Source organism: Panthera uncia (assembly GCF_023721935.1).
Source record: "Panthera uncia isolate 11264 chromosome A1 unlocalized genomic scaffold, Puncia_PCG_1.0 HiC_scaffold_17, whole genome shotgun sequence".
NCBI lineage: Eukaryota > Metazoa > Chordata > Mammalia > Carnivora > Felidae > Panthera > Panthera uncia.
The window spans coordinates 25,915,845-25,936,199 of record NW_026057577.1 but is presented as its reverse complement, the minus strand read 5'-3'; the positions used below and the strand labels follow the sequence as shown (position 1 = coordinate 25,936,199).

Here is a 20,355-nt window from a genome sequence, read left to right as displayed (position 1 = left end):
TACAGGAGTACTGATGCATAAGGGCACTTGTACCCCAATGTTTATAGCAGCACTCTCAACAATAGCCAAATTATGGAAAGAGCCTAAATGTCCATCAACTGATGAATGGATAAAGAAATTGTGGTTTATATACACAATGGAATACTACGTGGCAATGAGAAAGAATGAAATATGGCCTTTTGTAGCAACGTGGATGGAACTGGAGAGTGTGATGCTAAGTGAAATAAGCCATACAGAGAAAGACAGATACCATATGGTTTCACTCTTATGTGGATCCTGAGAAACATAACAGAAACCCATGGGGGAGGGGAAGGGAAAAAAAAAAAAAAAAAAAGAGGTTAGAGTGGGAGAGAGCCAAAGCATAAGAGACTGTTAAAAACTGAGAACAAACTGAGGGTTGATGGGGGGTGGGAGGGAGGGCAGGGTGGGTGATGGGTATTGAGGAGGGCACCTTTTGGGATGAGCACTGGGTGTTGTATGGAAACCAATTTGACAGTAAATTTCATATATTAAAAAATAAATTTAAAAAAACAATAAAAAAAAGTTTGAGAAGATATTTATAATACATATAACTAAAAAAAACTGAAATTCAGAAGAGATTCAGAAATTCAGAAAGAACATATGCAGATCACTACCACTCTCATTAAGACATTAAAAATAGGTGAAAGACACAAGCATTTCAAACAGGAAAAAAAAGATTAAACGTGGAAAGATGCTACAGAGAACAAACTGAGGGCTGCTGGAGGAGAGGTAGGTGGGTGGGGTTAAATGGATGATGGGCACAAAGGAGGGCACTTTTTTGGATGAGCACTGGGTGTCATATATAAGAAATGAATCAATGGGTTCTACTCCTGAAGCCAAGATACACTGTATGTTGTTAACTAACTTGAATAGAAAGAAAGAAAGAAAGAAAGAAAGAAAGAAAGAAAGAGAAAAGGAAGAGAAGGAACAAAAGGAAGGAAGAGAAGGAAGAGAAGCAAGGAAGTAAGATAGATCACCAGAAATCAGGGGACTGCAAATGAAGACCAAAATGATTTACCATTGTAAACCCATCAGATTCACTAAAACTAATAAACTGACAAAATCAGTGTCAGACGATGCATCAGAGAAAACCTTTACATTCTGCTAGCAGTGCAGTTTAAAGTCCTTGGAAGACAAATTTAACATTATTTTGTAAAATTTAGTGCCAAAAATTTTACTCCTACGTATGCCCGAGACAATCTCATACTTTTGCTCCAGAAGACATCACAAGAATGTTCCTAGCAGCAAAGGTTCTATCAGTAAAGATGTAAAAATAGCACAATATGTCCATCTCTAGGAAAATGGATACAGCATGGTGTATTTCCATGACACAATTTTGTACATCAGTGAAAATGAATGAATGAACTATAGCTATAAACAACCTGAGTATATAAAAACCAGATAAAAAAGGCAAATCCTTGAAGAGGACACAGAATATGGTATTTTTTTTAAAAGCTCAAAAAAAAAAAAAAAACCACTCAAAGTACATATGATACAATTATTATTATTATTATTATTATTATTATTATTATTTTGAAGCAGAGAAAGCAAAAATCTATGTCAGTGGTTCTGGGGAACGAAGAGGACAGAAGGTTGAGATGAGGAGCTACTAAGTGGATCTCACCTAGTAGTAATGCAAGAGTTCTTGGAATGGGTGTGGAGGGTGGTATCAGGAGTAGTCTTTAAGATTTTAATGCTTTAAAACTTAACTTTGTAACTTAAGCATGCATGTGTATGCGTACACACACACACACACACGTGTGTGTGTGTGTGTGTGTGTGTATACACATATTTATTTCCATTCTTTGGTATGTATCAACTATATATAATAAGTAAAGGGGCGCCTGGGTGGCGCAGTCGGTTAAGCGTCCGACTTCAGCCAGGTCACGATCTCGCGGTCCGTGAGTTCGAGCCCCGCGTCAGGCTCTGGGCTGATGGCTCGGAGCCTGGAGCCTGTTTCCGATTCTGTGTCTCCCTCTCTCTCTGCCCCTCCCCCGTTCATGCTCTGTCTCTCTCTGTCCCAAAAATAAAAAAAAAAATATATATATATATATATATAATAAGTAAAAAAAGGGAAAATATGACTAAAACATGCTAGCCGATACTGCCGTGGAAACCAAATCCCCAGTCCAATACTTACTGGTCAAGGGTCTTATAATAAATGTCCAGATCCTTGTTCACAAGCTCTGTTGTTCTCATGACAATCATCATTTCCCTGTACTTTTCCTCCGCATCCCGAAATTGAGGTTCTCGAAGTTCTCTCTTAAAATGTATAATTTCTTCCTCATAACCTTTCTGTCGCCCTATTGCCAAACTGTGATTTCTTTTTATATTATCTATTTTTTCTTCCAATTTCTGATGTTCACTACAGAAGGTAAAAATGACAATTAAGGACAATTTTTAGCTTTTAGCAGCCTGCAATGGAAAAGCTGGATCTTTTTAGATATATAATAAGTCTCCTTATTAAGGCTTTAGTACTGAAGAAAATTTTCTTCCTTTCCAAATCTCTGAAGCATCCAGGTTTCTAAACAGCTGATTTCTGTGTGCCGAATAAGGTACTCTGAACACTGAACAAATTCCTTACTTTAAGCACTAACCTAAAAAAAAGTACTGTCAGTGATTAAATTACAAATTCACAAAATTCTGATTGTGAACCAAGAATGCACAATTATCAACAGAGAAGTTACTAAGAAGGGTCATCATTTTGTTCACAGTACATCAGAGACAAAATACAATTTCATCTCAAACTATTAGTTTCTGTGGTATTAATAAAAGTTTGTAATCTACAAAATCTCACTTGCCCAAATAGAAGCATAATTATAACCCCAAAAGGTAAAATACACAAACTTTTCTGATAAGTTGGGAGGTAATACAGATTTGAATATGTGTTTTAAAAACCTTACTCATTTAACAGTTATGTATTAAGCACCTCTTATTAAGCACTGTTCTCCAGTTTATGGACATTCTTACAGAACTGGCCTGATTATGTTTTGATATTTCTGTTGCACGCTAGTTGAAGACAGATTGGAAAAAGATCAGACCTACTTAGTAGTCTGAATGAATATAGACATCACTGTTATGTACCAGGCACAGAAGAAATTATAAAAATGCCTGGCTTTTCTTCAGTAGCAAAGAATAAATTGTTTCGATTTTAAGTATCTTCTAAAAGCTTCACTCTTTCAACTTCAACACTGGGAGTGCTAACAATGCAATGTTAAAGAGCTGAGGCTTGGGAGCTAGGATATCTGGGTCACATTCCAGGCCTTCATCATAATTTCCTGTGGATTTTTTTTTCTGGGTCTCAATGTCCTAATGCTTTAAAAATGAGACTGAAGATGAAGAGCTCTTCCAGTTATAAAGTTTGATTTTTTCAATATATGAAAGAGATTTTTAAATAGCTAACTGGGGAGATCTGGGGACTTCGCATTTTTAATCCTGCCCATCACTCCAGTATGACTACAAATTCTTTATCACTTCTTTGGTAATTCAATTCGTAAAGCCCTGACATATAGTTGCATAAAAAAATCCATTCACCTCCCTGTAAGCCTCAAGGTACACTTATGCTAAAATTCTTTTTTAAAAAATATACTGAATATTGTTTACATTTCAATAAAGAGACCTTTAAAGGCTCCTTTTAAAAACATACTTTTTCATTTGTAAGACCTGCATTTGACCCATTTCCTTCAAATGCTGTTTTCTTTCTTCTTCAACTTCTTTTAGTTCCTCATTTCTTTTTCTTAAAGTAAGGTTATCTTGTAGCCATCTTTCTTGTATCTAAATAATATTAAATTGGTTAACAAAAACAATCAAGTTACCAACATGAGACTCAATATACAGCTGTTGACAGGTGGTACTGATTCTGCCTTTACTTGGAATCATGTTAAACTCAACAGAGGGGGAATAAGCCAGTGTGAAGGGATCTTGAGGCCTGGAAAAATCTGGCTGGCTCATAAATACACAAAACAGATATTTAAAAGATGAAATAAAAGAATATAACTAGATGTTTTAGTATTTTATACTTAATGCCTCATTGGATCATCTTGCATGGGAACCCCACAAGAGAGACTACTGATGTAAAAGATCACAAGAGAGAAATATACTATCAGTCTCCCCACTTTTTTCCCCCTATTTGTATCTGTCCCCTAACATGTGCCAAGGTTGTAACAAGCGTTAGGTATGTCAGATAGACCTTTACTTTCAAGCTGACAAATGATAGTCACAAGACAGTCAGAAATTTCACAAAAATAGTATATATCTACATAGTGATGACACTTTCCCTGGCCATTGAACTGAATTGGAAAATTTAAAAGTTGGCTGTTCTGAGTACTACTGTCCTTAAAAAAGAAACCCAGTCACTTAGCGGCAGCAGCAACACCAACATAATTATTTCAGTAATTACCCTGGTGATTGTGGACTAGGCTGTCAAGAGCCAAAACAAATAGCTTATAAGGTGACTCTTTGGAATATAGACAAAAAAATCTTGCAGAAACAGGTTTGGCTCATAAAAGCCTGAATATAGGAAACTCATCCCAAGTTCACAGTCTGGACTTTTTTTCAAAGAGGAAGCTAGGACCCTCTTGCAGTAATCCTTGCAACTGAAATAAACTCAGTGGTATGGGAAGTGGGAGGGAGGGGCAGACTTGTGGCAGTTATCTTCTTGCCAACAGTAATGGCACAGGAATTAATAAGGAATAAGGATCTGGGAGGTGGGTGAGAAGAAGGGAAGTCCAGGACTTCTGTCACATGCTTAAGTCTCCCATCTATGATTCAGTAATTTGAGATAGGTATTTTCTTAAACTGTCATTAAGGCCACCTTCAGTTTTCCTGCAAACAGTAATACAAATATACATATAAATGATACAGTTGTAAATGTCCTTTTGTTGCCAAGGCAACCTAATGTACCACTGCAGCTGCTGTGACTTTCAAAAATTCTCCCATAGTAGACTATGCTTGGACTTTTTCATTATTAGTAACAGAAAGCTAAGCATTTCTTTCTTTTTTTTTTTTTTTTAAGGTCAGCTTCTAGTTGCCTTTAACCGTCATTCTGGAAGACAGTATACAGCACGGTAGTTAAGGAGCAAAAGTTTTGGACTCAGGTACATCTAGGCTCAAATCTCAGCATTACAAAGCTCTCATATTTGATGACTTTGGGCAAATTAGTTTAAATTCTGAGCCTCAGTTTACTTATAAGATGGTGGTAATAATACCACCTGTCATACAGAGCTGATATGAAGATTAAATGAGTGAACATATGCAACCAGCACAGTGCCCGGCTCACTAATTGATAGGGAAAAGCTTTTTGGGTTAAATGTGTCCTTGAGAATTCCAATTATTGTTTACAAAACAAACTACTGGAGAAAGAGAAAAGAAAGACAGATGCAGTTATAATACAACAGAACTGTTTTTCTGTTATAGGAGCAATTTGACAATGTAAGGTCAAGTTCTCCTTCTATTGCTGCTTTTGTGACCTGGGGCAAGACAGGTCACTTCCAGTTCCTTTCATCTAAAAAAGGAGGGAGGCAGGTTATTAAACTACCAAATTTTTTATTCTGTGGACTAAATTTAGTAGAGCTTCATCATGAAATAAGGTACTATCAGGCTCAATTTTAAATATTAACTCCAGTCATCCAGCTCAGATGACAGTTAATGCATGCAGTGGGGTACCTAAAGCAAACCTAAAAATTAGCTGCCTTCTAGGCAACTGTGATAGAATAGCATACTGAATAGATGCAGTTCAATGTCCATCAAGTCTGGTTGGGAAAAAGACCATGTAATTCTAGAGGATAGCTTGGAAGCTCGCAATGCTCTAGCTCAGTGACTGATAGATCAGAACCCCTGGGGAACTTTAACAAAGCATACATGCCTCTGCTCATGACCCAGAAATTCTGATTTATTGGCCTATAATGGAAACCCAGACATGTATATTTTTAATAACACAGGTGATTTTTTTTTTTTTTTAGAAAACTGAGATGTAATTCATATACCATACAATTCACCATTTTAAAGTGTGTAACTCAGTGGTTTTAGTATATTCACAAGATTATGCCACAATTACTACTATCTTATTTCAGAACATTTACCACCCCCGAAGGAAATACACTAACACATTAGCAGTCACTTCATTCCCTTCTCTCTCCTTCCCCTAGCCCCTGGCAACCCTAATTTGCTTTCTGTCCCTATGGATATCTGCATTTCATAGAAAGAATAATACAGTATGTGGTCTTTTGTGATTGGATTCTTTGATCACTTAGCATGTTGTTTTCAAGGTTTATCCATGTTGTAGCATATATCAATATTTCATTCCTTTTCGAGGCTGAATAATTTTCCATGAGTGAGGGTTAATGTTATGTGTCAACCTGACTGGGCCATGGGGTGCTTAGACATATGTTTGGAAGTGTTGGTGGAACATTATTCTGAGTATGTCTTGAAATTAACATTTGAATTGGGAGACTAAAACAGACTGTCCCCCCCCCCCCCCCCCCCCCCGCAATGTGGGTGAGCCTCATCACATTAACTGACAATGACCTGAAAAGAACAAAAACCTCCAAGTAAGAGGTAACTTCGCTGGCCTCAATGTATAAGCTGGAACAGTGGTCTTTTCCCGCCTTTAGGCTTGAACTGAAACCTTGGCTCTCCTAGTTCTCAGGCCTTCAAACTCAGACTGGAACTATACCAATGGCTTCCCTTGGTCTCCATCTTGCCAACTACAGATCTTGGGAGTTCTCAGCCTCTACAATCACGTGAGCCAATTCCTTATAATAAACTCCTTTATATATATCCTATTGGTTCTGTTTCTCTGGAGAACCCTAATACATATGGATATACCACATTTATCCATTCATCAGTTGATGACCATTTGGATTATTTCCATATTTTGACTACTGTGAATAACGCTGCTATGAATATTCTTATACAAGTTTTTATGTGAACATGTTTAAAATTTTCTTGGTTGTATCCTGGGAGTGGTAAACCCAAGTGATTCTAATGGGTGCCCCTAGTTCTCTAAACACTCCAACATTTATCTTAGGCTTTAATCACACCACCTTACAAAGAACACCTCATCAAGGAAAGATAAAAAAAGATGCTGAAACACACTGTGTGGGGGAAAAAAAAAAGCAGGGCACCTGAGTGGCTCAGTTGGTTAAGCATCTGACTTTGGCTCAGGTCATGATCTCACAGTTCTGGGAGTTCCAGCCCAGCATCAGGCTCTATGCTGACAGCTCAGAGCCTGGAGCCTGCTTCGGATTCTGTGTCTCCCTCTCTCTCTCTGCCTCCTGCCCCCCCCAAATAAACATTAAAAAAATTTAAAAGCCCCAAGACATTTGCTAAAGACCTATTTTTATTAATCTACACAGTGTCCTCCTTGCCATAAATGCCTATGGGAGACATTTTTCTCTGGTTTGATTACAGGGAAGTGGTTTCCTTTCATCTCTGAGACAATGTAAATCTTAACTTTGTGACCTCCCATCTTCATGTGACTACTAAAATCTTTAACAAGCATATCACATTTCATGGGCTACATTTATATACTTACTACTCTCCTGGTTTTACCTTCTTGTCCATATTTCCATAGAGTCTCATTTCTCCACTAACTTAAAATGTTATTTGGCAATGCTCTATGTATATAACTTACTAAATAATTTCTGGAACAAGGAAGGTTACAAAAGTAAACTAATACAGTCAGATCTACTAAAGTTTAGACCATCAACTTAAGGGTCACAAATGGGTAAATCTTAATGACCTCTACATATGTTTACATATGGAGGAACATGAACGATTTATAGACTGTGATTTTAAATAGACCATCCCTATGTAAACTAGTGATTAACTAAACGTTGTTATACACACCATCATATATTTATAGTTATTCAGCATTTATTAGATGGCAAAGATTTACTTTTTTTAAAAGATTTTATTTAAAAAAAAAACTTTATTATTTTTAAGGAATCTCTACAACTAACATGGGCCTTGAACTCACAACCCTGAGATCAAGAACTGTATACCCCACTGACTGAGCCAGTCAGGCACCCCTAGGTGGTAGAGATTTACTTTTCACTAATATTTATATATTTGAAATACCTGGCACTATGGCTAGAAGCCCTGCAGACAGGTGACAGAGCTAATCTTCAAAAAGATTTTTAACCATCACTTATAACTAGGTGATTAAAGCACTCATATAGCAAATTTTGTTTAAAACAGCAGGAAGAAAGAAATGATAGAGCTTTTAAAGACATTAACTACAATGCTTACATAAGGAATTATCTTTAACAAGATAATTTCTCAATGTGATTTTAATTACAATGCAGAAATTAATTTCCTTAATAGGGAAAATGAAATAGGAATCAATTGAAAAATGACTTAATATATAGATATTTTGGTTGTAGCTTTTAAGATTATTATACCTCCATCCTTGTTTTGTGTGACTTTATCTTGCATTAAGAAAAGAAATAAAAAATAAAGATATATGTAGGATATTCATTGCCACCACTTGCAATAAGAAAAAAGTAATCAATTTACGGTACACACACAAAATGGAGTATTTCATCATCATTACAAAGAATGTGGTGGGTGGATGAGATGACTTGGTATGTAAGACCAAATTGCGCTAAGTGAAAAAAGGTGTAGAATATCAATGGTATGAGCCCATATGTAAAAAGTGTGTGTATACACACACACACACACACACACACACACACACACGGACACACAGATATTGATCTACCCACCTGTTGATATGAATAAGCAACTTCTATAAGAACAAACAAAAAACTGTTACCAGGAATGACATCCAGGAGTGAGACTGGGAATTGGCAGAGGGGAGGGAGAATTTTAATTTATAAAATTAGTTTAATTTTATGTTTAAAATTTTATATTTAAAATCTTTTATGTTTACACTTTTACTAAATGTGTCTTTTATGAGAAATAAAATTGAAAGGAAGAAAAGACTATGTTCTTACAACTGCTTTTCTCTGTATGTATTTTTATCCAACGGATCTACTGAAAGTAAAAGTAAAAATGAAAACATAAAGACTGGCATAAGTGATATCATAAGCTACTAACAAAAACGACCTACCTTCTGTGTATCAATATCTTGTCTCATGATTCCCATCTCTTTATTTATATTTTCTTTGTGTTTCTCACATTCACTTAGTTGAGCTATCACTTTATTAAGTTCATTTTCTTTTTGCTACAAAAAAGAAAATTCTTTGAAGAATTTTTACAAGAGAAAAAATTGTTAAGTAAATAAATAATTTTAAGTTTTAAATTACCTTCTTATAGTCATCTTTCCCATCTTGAATATAATTCTCAATGTCCTTCATATAACCATGAATATTTTTAACTTTCTCTTTGATATCATTCGTCTGTGAAAAAATATTTTAGTATTTATTTAATACTAATGTTTATTTATACCAGAGCATTTAAGAAGATTTATTTCCAAGAAAATAAGGTAACAAAAACTTAATAGATGAACACAGTGAAACACTGGCTTAGAAGCTGGAGCTTTGTGCTCCAGTTTCCATCAACTGCAAATGTTATAATCTGAGATAATTCCCCTTACTGTCTATGGGATTGGATTAAAGAAATCTCTATTCTCAACTTCTATTTTAGATCAAGAAGCAAAATAATTTAATATTAATCCTTACTCTAACAAGAAGTTTTTTAAAGTTTATTTATTTTGAAAGAGGGGGGAAGAGAGAGACAAAGAGGCAGAGAGGGACAGAGAGAATCCCAAGCAGACTCTGCACTGTCAGCATAGAACCTGTGTGGGGCTCAAACCCACGAACCATGATATCATGACATGAGCTGAAACCAAGAGTCAGACACTTAACCAAATGAGCCACCCAGGTGCACCCAGAGTTTTTTTAATTTTTTAAAGTTTATTTATTTTTTTGAGAGAGAGAGAGAAAGCGGGGCAGGGGCAGAGAGAGAGGGAGAGAGAGGGAGAGAGAGGGAGAGAGAGGGAGAGAGAGGGAGAGGGAGGGAGAGAGAGAGAGAGAGGGAGAGAGAGGGAGAGAGAGAGAGAGAGAGAGACTGACTCCCAAGCAGGCTCTGTGCTATCAGTGAAGAGCCTGACACAGGGCTTGAACCCACAAACCTCAAGACCATGACCTGAGCCAAAACCAAGAGATGGACGCTTAACTGACCGAGCCACCCAGGCAGCACCCCCCAAAAATTCTTTTTAATGTTTGTTTATTTATTTATTTATTTAAAACGTTTTATTTATTTTTGAGACAGAGAGAGACAGAGCATGAACGGGGGAGGGTCAGAGAGAGAGAGAGGGAGACAAAGAATCGGAAACAGGCTCCAGGCTCTGAGCTGTCAGCACAGAGCCCGACGCGGGGCTCGAACTCAAGAACCGCGAGATCATGACCTGAGCCAAAGTCGGACACTTAACCGGCTGAGCCACCCAGGTGCCCCTAATGTTTGTTTATTTTTGAGAGAGAGAGAGAGAGAGAGAGAGAGAGACGGAGCACAAGCAGGGGAGGGGCAGAGACAGAGGGAGATACAGAATCTGAAGTAGACTCCAGGCTCCAGCTGTCACCAAAGACGCTGATGTGGAGCCTAAACCCACAAAGTGCAAGATCATGACCTGACCCGACATCGGACACTTAATCAAATGAGCCACCAGGCACCCCTAATGAGAATTCTTAATGTCAGGATTATGTCACAAATCTCAAAATACTATTTACCTTATGTTTTTAATTTCATGTGAAATGCTAGTATCTAACATCATGCTCTGAACATAAGTTTAATATATATATGATAACAAAAATATAAATGAAATCTTACTTTATCCTGTGCTATTTTGTTGCTTGCATTTTTTTTATTGATTAATTCTTCTTTTTCCTGCTGGAACTTCTCCAATGTTGTTTCTAAAGGGCTTAACTGCTCTTTAGCATCCTAAAAATACAAAATACAGCATTTTATACTATATTCCATTATCTTATTTCAGGTGTCAGACTTTATAGTCCTAATCAAAGTACTTTGTATGTACCAGGCTTTAAAAATTAACTCATTTGCTCCTTCCAAACACTCTATATAAACCCTACCATCCCATATTTCAGATCAGTAAACAGACATACAAATGATTTGAGGTCACAACAGCCAGTAAATGAAGAATCCAGTATCCAAATTTCGTTTAGCTCCAGAGTCTTCTTCTTAGCCCTTATGCTATATACTACTTCAGCCAATGACTTGATTCCTAATCCAGGCCATGTGCTCCCAGTTATATGGGCATGTGCCTTCAGATATAAGTTTTTATGAGTTTGTAGGGGCACATGTCAACTCTAAGTGGCCAAAGAAGAGGAATGCTTTTCAGGTCAGGCCTCTCTTTTACAGATGGGAATATGATGATAAAAGATAGTTTTGTCCTTAAGCTTACTTTGCTAAGGCTAAATAGATATTTTATGGTAATAAAAACATTCAGGTATAATGATGTTGGTGTGTCCACACCTATTTTGGAAGGAAAGTAACAAACTATTTTACTAATCAGGAGTCTACATTATTCAGCCTTGTAACATCTCTATAGCATAATTACATGATAATCAATGTTCAAAACATGAGCCTCAAGCACTTTAAGATAACTAATGAAATATCTAATTAACCCATAAAAGTAGAGACAATTCTTTAGTATTACTTGAGTGTTAGGTATATTTTTTCATAACGAGAAGACATATGGTGTAGTGTGAAGTCCAATGTCTTAGACACTGAAAACCTATCTGAAAACCCTGCCTCCTACTAGCTGCATGAACTTGGCTAAGACATGGAACATCTTTAAGTCTCAATCTCTTTTGTATAAAAGAGATTATAGCCACATATCTCAAAAGGATTACTAAGACACTGAACTCTTTAATGTCAAAGGGCTTCATAAACAGAAAAAAAAAATTATACAAACGTAAGGTATTACCATTTAAAATTTTTTTTTAATGTTTATTTATTTTTGAGAGACAGAGACAGTGTGAGCGGCGGAGGGGCAAAGAGAGAGAGAAAGACACAGAATCTGAAGAGGCTCCAGGCTCTGAGCTGTTAGCACAGAGCCCAACGTGGGGTTTGAACTCACAAGCCGTGAGATCACGACCTGAGCCAAAGTCGGACACTTAACCGACTGAGCCACCCAGGCACCCCAAGGTATTACTATTTTATATCACACTCTAAGCCTCTGATAATTTATAGTAAAAAAATACTTAAGAAACATTTATAACATTTAATGACAGGTTCATAATTTATTTAGTGCCTAGTGAATGTTTATAATTATGAAAAAAACTAGGTAAGATTGTTATTTTGATTAATCTAGATAAGGAATGCCAAATGATTTCCATTCCATGTGCCTGCTCACTACATTGGGAAGGACTCTGAGACTACATCTTGAATCAAAGAGAAAAAGTGTTATGAGTGGGAGGCAGTGTCTGCCATGGATAGAGTAATCTGCAGGTAAGACAAATGTCCCATACAATCATGTATGTAGTTAGCCAGCCACGCGCTGACCACCTCCAATGACAGGAAATTCACTATTTAACCAGGCAGCCAATTCTTGCTTATTATGGCCAAAATCCTCCCAGACATCTTTACCTATTAGTACAAGTTCCATCACCTAGGAGCCATGCAAAGAATTATACTATTTTCATTTGATCCTCACAATATCCATAGTTTTAGCCACTACAGCAATAAAGAGCACTTCATGTGTTTGAACTAAGGTAAAAAACATGTATGTATGTATGGATCTTTTTACCTTTATCTCTCTGAATAAGGACTGAACTTCAGTGGATAATTCCACAGTCTGCTCCTCCAGTTGCTGACGACGTTGTAAATTAGTGGATATCTGAAGTTTCTCTGACTTCAGTTCATTTGTTGTACTCTTTAAGTGTTGAATCTGTTCTTGCTGGTCCTGTATAAGCTTACGATTCAATTCAATCTTGCTGGAAACTGCATCAAAATACATTCACACCGTGACTAATGTTAAGGATACAGAAAATATTACAAACAGCAACCTTCCTTATATGGATTCTATGGAATTCACACAGGCTGAGTTTCCATGGGTCCCACCCCCTATAGTAAAAGTGCTACAAAACCCCTCTTGACCAGCCATGGGTAAGGATCACAGGGCAGAAACAGTAGAGCTCCTCTGACACTTATCATTCAAAACCTCCCATCATTTAAAATCTGTTGTGCAAAGCAAGGAAACTTTTCTCTTTTGAGAAAAGAGTGGATATACTGTGGACTGGAAGAACATAACAGATACAAAATTTATGATAAAAAGCATAAGCTGGGATCAAGTCTCTATGCGTACATGAAGAAAGACTCTATTACCTGTATCTAACTTGTGTTGTTTTTCTTGTTTCTCCTGGTTTACTTGCTGGACAGTTCTACCCAAGTCTAGTCCTTGCAGCTTAGCTGCTTGCTGTGCGATTTTTCTTTCAACATCTTTAAGTTCCATCTTAAGAATAAAACAGTTATTTCCTTTAACAAACTTGCTACATTATAATTATTCAAAATCTTAAAAATTTAATTGCTATTATTTTAAAATCTAAATCTGCAACTGATTTCAGATATAATTTTAACAAAGTTTAATAGGATGAAATGAATTTTAATAACTGAAATGACAAAAGCAAACTGACTAAAATGAAAATAAACAGGACTACTTCTTAACTCTCATATTTATGAATAAAACATCGAAACCCAGGAATGTAAAGTTTAAGCAGTACTCACTCAGACTATCTGCAGTTCAGGACAGGGAACTCTAAATGCAAACTATACGTGAACACGATGTACTGTTTTTTACCACTCTCACATTTCACATTTAAAACACCAGGAAACAAGTTTTATTCTGCCTTAAACTACAATAAACTTACCTGGAATCTTTCCATAATTGTAACATCTGTCAGGCATACTTTAGCACTTTCTTCTTCAGGCATTATTGTGCCCAAGAGTGTTTCCTGTTCTTCTATGTCATTCTTTAAGCGCTGTATGTCTCTGTTGACATTTTGCAGTTTGTTTCTTAATTCTGGTATTTCCTTCTCCTTCAAATCAATTATGCTTTGCCTTAACAGAGAACACACAATTAAAAATAAGCTATCTAATGTTTTTTTTTTATCATGAAACGGAAGTCCTAAATTTTTGGCAAGAATATCATAGAAGTGACTGTACCCTTCTCAGGGCATCTCATCAGTGAGGACATGATGTCATTCATTACATCTTATTACTAGAGATGTTAGTCTTGTTCACTTAGGTAACATGGTATCAGCCAGATTTATCTGCTATAATGTTACTATTTTTCTCTTTGTAATTAATAACTTATATTAGGAGAAATATGTTGGGACTATGTCATTATCTCATTTCTTCTCAAACTTAAGAAAAGTTTTTTTTTAAATGCTTGTTTATCTTTGAGAGAGAGATTGTGAGCAGGGAAGGGGCAGAGAGAGAGAGGGGACAGAGGATCCAAAGCAGGCTCTGCACTGACAGTAGAGAGCCTGATGCAGGGCTTGCATGAACTCATGAACCATGAGATCATGACCTGAGCTGAAGTTGGATGCTCAACTGACTTAGCCACCCAGGTGCCCCTCAAATTTCTGCCCACTCATTTTAGTATCCGATGGCAGATCTTACTCACAAAAATTACAATATTCCCCCCTACTTCTCCACAGGAGATATATTCCAAGATCCCTAGTGGATGCCTCAAACCCACTTATATACAAACTGAACCTTATATATACTGTTTTTTCCTATATAGACAAGTCTATGATAGAGTTTATAAGTTAGGCACAGTCAGGGGTGCCTGGGTGGCTCAGTTGGTTAAGTGTCCAACCACCTTAACCTTAGTCAGTTTGGCTCAGGAGATGATCTCACAGTTTGGGAGTTTGGAGCCCCGTGTCAGGCTCTGTGCTGACAGCTCAGAGCCTGGCACCTGCTTCAGATTCTGTGTCTCTCTCAAAGATAAATAAACACTATAAAAAACCCCTTTTTTAAAAAAATAAATTAGGCACAGAGATTAACACTATTAATAAAACAATTATAACAATATACTATAATAAAAGTTATATGAATGTGGTCTCTCTCAACATATCTTATTGTACCGTACCCTTCCTCCTCTTGTGGTGATGTTAGATGATAAAGTGCCTACATGATGAGATGAAGTGAGGAGAATGATGTAGGCATTGTGACTTCAAATGAGGCTACTGTTAATATATGTCAGCAGGATCATCTGCTTCTGGACCACAGTTGAGCTCAGGTAATGGAAACAGCAGAGAGTGAAACTGCAGATAAGGGTGACTACTGTATTACTGTGCATTTTGCCAAACAGAGATTTTCTATAAATTAACTGACCATACTGATCAAAAGTATCAAGATGGTGAAAAACAAAGAATGAAGAGATGCTGAAGACTGCAGGAGCCTAAGGAGAAATAAAAACAATGCAACGTCGGATCCTGGGATGGATCCTGAAACAGAAAAACAACATTAATGGAAAGTGCTGAAATTCGAATATGGTTTGTAGTTAACAGCATCACACAAATGTTAATTTCTTGGTTTTGATAACTAGTTTATGGTTACATAAATTGTGAACATGAGGAAAAGCTAGGTGAAGGGTAGAGGTGAATTTTCTGTACATTTTTTGTAATTTTTCTCTAAGTCTACAATTATTTCAAAATAAAACGTTTAAAAAAAAAGATGGAAAAAAGGAAGGAGACCACTCAGCCAAATGCCACATGGGATTATGGTACAAAAGCTGTTAGCCAGTTTATCACACCTACTGTAGCTAATGGACTACCACTCTGGTGGCAGGAAGACTGGCTCCACATCTAACTTTGTTGAACCTCTGAAACAAAATTTGTATTTAACCCTAAAAAAAAAAAGCTATCAATTTTATTTCTGAAAAATTCCAAATTCTAAATTAAAAGTTAGTACAATAAATTAAATTGATTTCTAGTGGAGTCTTACAGTAAACTAAAGGAAAAACCCGAAACTCAAGAGTTAGCTCTGGCACACTGCTATGAGTTAACAATTTTTAAAAGTCTACACTACGACCAAGAAATGCCAACCTGAACTGATCGGTGGCAACAGAAGACCTATAGTTTGTTATGCCACTGAGATGAAAAAATTTCCTGAGTAATTATGAAGGTATGCAGATTCAGAGTAATTCCATGCTCACATTACTTCCTGAATCTTGTGGTCATAGACCAGGAGTTGGTCTTAAAGTATGTTCCTAGTACCTAGACAGTAACATGGCTACGATAGCCCAAAGACAGTCAAGCATTCACTTGACTGGGGACATCTTTGTGGAAAACTACAGGTATCCATTCAATTGTAACCCTATTTTTACATTTTCACATGCACACAAAAAACCTCTAATCGATGTGGTCCAGATTTTGATGCCTTCTTTTCTGATGATTACCTAAGATGCTAAAATAAGTATCATAAGCATAAAGACGTTTCCCAAAAGAATGGGGTATTGAGATTAGGACTGTGTTCTTTTGTGTAAAATTTTCAGAAACTCAGTTCTATTTGTGTGACAGCATTCCTTTTCCAAGGGGCTTTTAAGTAAAAGAAACCAATACAGATATGGTTGGTTGGGTGAAAACATCTTTCAAAGCAATGGGGAAAAATAATGAGTTTTTACTGAGCTGTCATAATAAATAAACCTGACTCAGTACTAAGCAAAATGATAAACACGTATATTTTCATCTGAGATTTCATTCATGATGATGGTCTTAATATATTAAGTATTGATGAGTTTTGGCCTTTAAATAAAAATATTTCCCTTGGGGCGCCTGGGTGGCTCAGGTGGTTAAGCATCCAACTTCAGCTCAGGTCATGATCTCATGGTTCCTGAGTTTGAGTCCTGCATCAGGCTCTCTGCTGACAGCTCAGAGCCTGGAGCCTGCTTTGGAACCGGGTCTCCCTCTCTCTCTCTTAAAAATAAATAAATATTAACAACAACAAAAAAAATTTCCCTCAAAGAGGATAAGCAAAATCTGGTTCCTCACTACCTCTCTGAGCTCATCGTCAACCATTTTCCCTTTGGCCTCAGGGATTTTGGACTGCCTGGAATGCTCTTCTGCTGGACAAATATTGTCCCTTATTTCTCTCATGTCTACACTCAGTTGTCACCTTCAACAGCAATTACCCTCTTCTGTACTTCCTTACTCTGCTATATACTTTTCTCCAAGGCACTGATTTACCTCTCACACTACATATTTATTTTTCTAGCTTCAGGACATCTTACTTTGTGTGTAGTAACCAGAGTGACATATAGTGGCCACTCCAGATACTAGGGTACTATATGGATTAGTCAGCCACGAGTACTTTGACATTCCTCCTAATGAGAGGTGGAGTCTGTGTCCTCTCATTGAATCTTGGCAGGCTCTGTGACTACTGTTGACCAAATAGTCAACAGCAGAAGTAACACTGTGCCAGGTTTTGGGCCCAGGCCTTCAGATACTAGCAGTTTCTATTGCCTGTATCTTTTACTACTCGCTCTTAGGATCCTTCATTTGGTAATCCAACCACTCTGCTGCCAAAAGCCCAAAACACATGTGTGGGCCATGCGAGGGCACTGTGTTTGACAGCCCCAGCTGAGCTCCCAGCTAATAGTCAGTGTCACTGAAAGTCATCTGAGTGAGCCATCTTGAACACTGAGCCCAGTAGAGACTTGAGATGGCAGATGTTGCAGCCAACATCTGACTGCAACTGCATGAAAAACCCTAAGTGAGGAACTACCCACCTAAGCCCAGTCATGCCACAGAAAATCCTAATAAATGGTTGTTGTGAGGCACTAAGTTTTGAGGAGGTTGTCACGGAACAGTAAATAACTGAACAGATACTACAGCTCTCATTCATTCAGCAAATAGTTACTAGTATTACAACACAGAAGGAATTAAGGAAGTAAAGCAATGAATAAAGTATGTACCCTACTCTGAGAAGGGGAGCTCTGATGGCAAGGGTCCTAAAATATAATACAATGTTGATTTCTGCTACTTATATCAATATGACACAGAACTAAGCTCACATTTCCTCTAAGTGCACTTTCTACCAACTTGACATTTTATCTTTTACTTAATCTTTTTCCTTTCAAGACACTGCCTTATTCCTTTCCCTCCTTTTCATTCTCAAACTACTGCTTTTGTCTCCTTATCACATTCCCTCTATAGCCTCCAATAATCTAGTTTTCACCCTGAAGACTATATTAGTTATCTATTGTTACATAACAAAACATTCCAAAACTCAACAGCCCAAAACAACAGCACTTATTTTGAGATCAGAAACAGCCATCCAGGTACTTTTGGCTCAGGATGTCTCACTGAAGTGGCAGTCAAGCTGCTGGCCAGGGCTACAGTCATCTCAAGGCTTGACTGCTGGAGAACCAATTTCCAAGTGGTACTCACTCGTGTGGTTGTTTGAAGGCCTCAGGTCCTTGTCAAGTGGGGCCCTCCACAGGGCTGCTCATATGGCAGGTGGCTTCACCCATTTCCAAAAGAAAAGGCGAGCAGGCAGCTAGTAGTGTCTTATATAACTGAATCCTGGAAGGGACACACTACCACTTCTGTCATATTTTATTGGTTACACAGACCAATCCTAGAACGTGGGAGAAGACTACACGAGAGCATGAATACCAGCAGGTAGGGATCACTGGGGATCATCTTGGAGGCTGGCTACCACAAAGCCTATCTGCTTAGACTTTTCTGACTTTTTCTCTTGAAATTTCTCTTTGGTTTTCCAGGACAACATACCCTCCTGGCTTTTCTGCTTCAAGAGTAGTTCTCACTCTTTTTTTTTTTTTTAAATAATTTTAAGTTTATTTATTTATTTTGAGAGAGAGAGTGGGCAAGTGGGGAAGAATCAGAAAGAGGGAGAGAGAGAGAATCCCAAGCAGGATCCGCACCACCAGCACAGAGCCCGATGCAGGGCTTGAACTCACTAACTGTGAGATCATGACCTGAGCCGAAGTTGGATACTTAACCAAGCCATCCAGGTGCCCCACATTTTTTTTTTTTTTTTTAGTATGTATTTATTTATTTTGAGAGAATGAGAGAAAGAGAGAAAGAGAGAAAGCGTGTGAGTTAGTGGGGGAGAGAGGCAGAAAGAAGGAGAGAGAGAGAATCCCAAGCAGGCTCCAGGATGTCAGCACAGACCCTGACACAGGGCTCAATTCCATGAACTGCGAAACCACGACCTGAGCGAAAACTAAGAGTCAGATTCTTAACTGAGTTGTTCTCACTCTTATCCATTCAATATATTAACATGAGATTAATTTCTTAAAACACATTTTTCATAAATCCCTAAAGATGACTCCCTATGACCTATCAGAGGGAGTTGTAACTAGGTCTGAACATAATGTAGCCCTATCTTCCTAACTTTTGGAAATCAATCTCCCCACATGATTCTTCCAACTCTAGATCACCTTTCTATTGCAGCACAGGTCATGCTCCTCTCCCCTTCACACACACTGTCCTCATTTCTCTCTCCACTTTTCTTCTGTTAATAGAGTTGAACCAACTTCCCTATGCTTTATATTCCCCTCCCATCTCGTTCTCAAAATCTTATTCTCATTCTATAGTCCACTGGCTTCTCTCTTAACTAATGTATTGTCTGAACCAATTAAGTACTTTATTAAGCGCTGCTTTCTAAATATTCAATTCTGAGAGCTTGTCTACTTAGAGCATCAGCTCCTTAGAGACTATGTCATATTGGTCTCTGTGACCAGCTGCATGCTCTATATTGTGGGAGACAACAAGATATCATCACAGACTTTCTGACTTGATCTGATTTATAAAGAGACCATCATTTGAATTTCTTGAATAAGTGAGGGAAAATAAACAATACAAATCACTATGATTCATTCTTTTTGAAAGTGGGAAAGACATAAAAATATAGTTTAAAATTTCTTTTGGGGGAGCTTTCTAAGACTTTAATTCTTTTGCTAGGTTTAGAAAGCACCATACTAGCAAACAATTCAAAATCTGTCAAAATTTCTGTTCCTAAGCCAAGTCTCAGGAATTAAATAAACATACACACAAAACAAAAAAAAGTTAAGATTATATCTACCCTGTGAGTAGTTTAAGAAGTTTGCTCACCTTTAAACAAAATAGTTATTTTTTCTTATCACATAAATAACATGAAAGGGGACATACTGGCTGAGAATCCTGACTTGACTTTTTACTCATTCAACATATTACTCAACACCTAAAATATGGCCAGGGACTGGATGGGTACCTTTTTTTTTAAATGTTTGTTTATTTTTGAGACAGAGAGAGAGAGACAGAGAGAATCCCAAGCAGGCTCTGCACTGTCAACATAGAGCCCAATGCAAGGCTCAAACTCGTGAAATGTGAAATCATGACC

The 20,355-nt window shown here is 37.3% G+C and overlaps 1 protein-coding gene across 3 annotated transcripts in view; it reads right to left on the bottom strand.

The window, feature by feature from the left end:
- RAD50 (RAD50 double strand break repair protein) overlaps window positions 1-20,355 on the bottom strand; it is a 94,712-nt gene that overhangs the window by 28,802 nt on the left and 45,555 nt on the right. For all 3 annotated transcript variants that reach the window (XM_049649145.1, XM_049649141.1, XM_049649144.1), the window contains 8 exons: window positions 13,872-14,061; window positions 13,330-13,456; window positions 12,752-12,945; window positions 10,813-10,923; window positions 9,291-9,383; window positions 9,095-9,208; window positions 3,668-3,795; window positions 2,162-2,386 (listed from right to left, as the gene is read on the bottom strand). In XM_049649145.1, coding sequence (XP_049505102.1) covers window positions 2,162-2,386; window positions 3,668-3,795; window positions 9,095-9,208; window positions 9,291-9,383; window positions 10,813-10,923; window positions 12,752-12,945; window positions 13,330-13,456; window positions 13,872-14,061 — 1,182 coding nt within the window. The remainder of the gene's footprint in view (window positions 1-2,161; window positions 2,387-3,667; window positions 3,796-9,094; window positions 9,209-9,290; window positions 9,384-10,812; window positions 10,924-12,751; window positions 12,946-13,329; window positions 13,457-13,871; window positions 14,062-20,355) is intronic.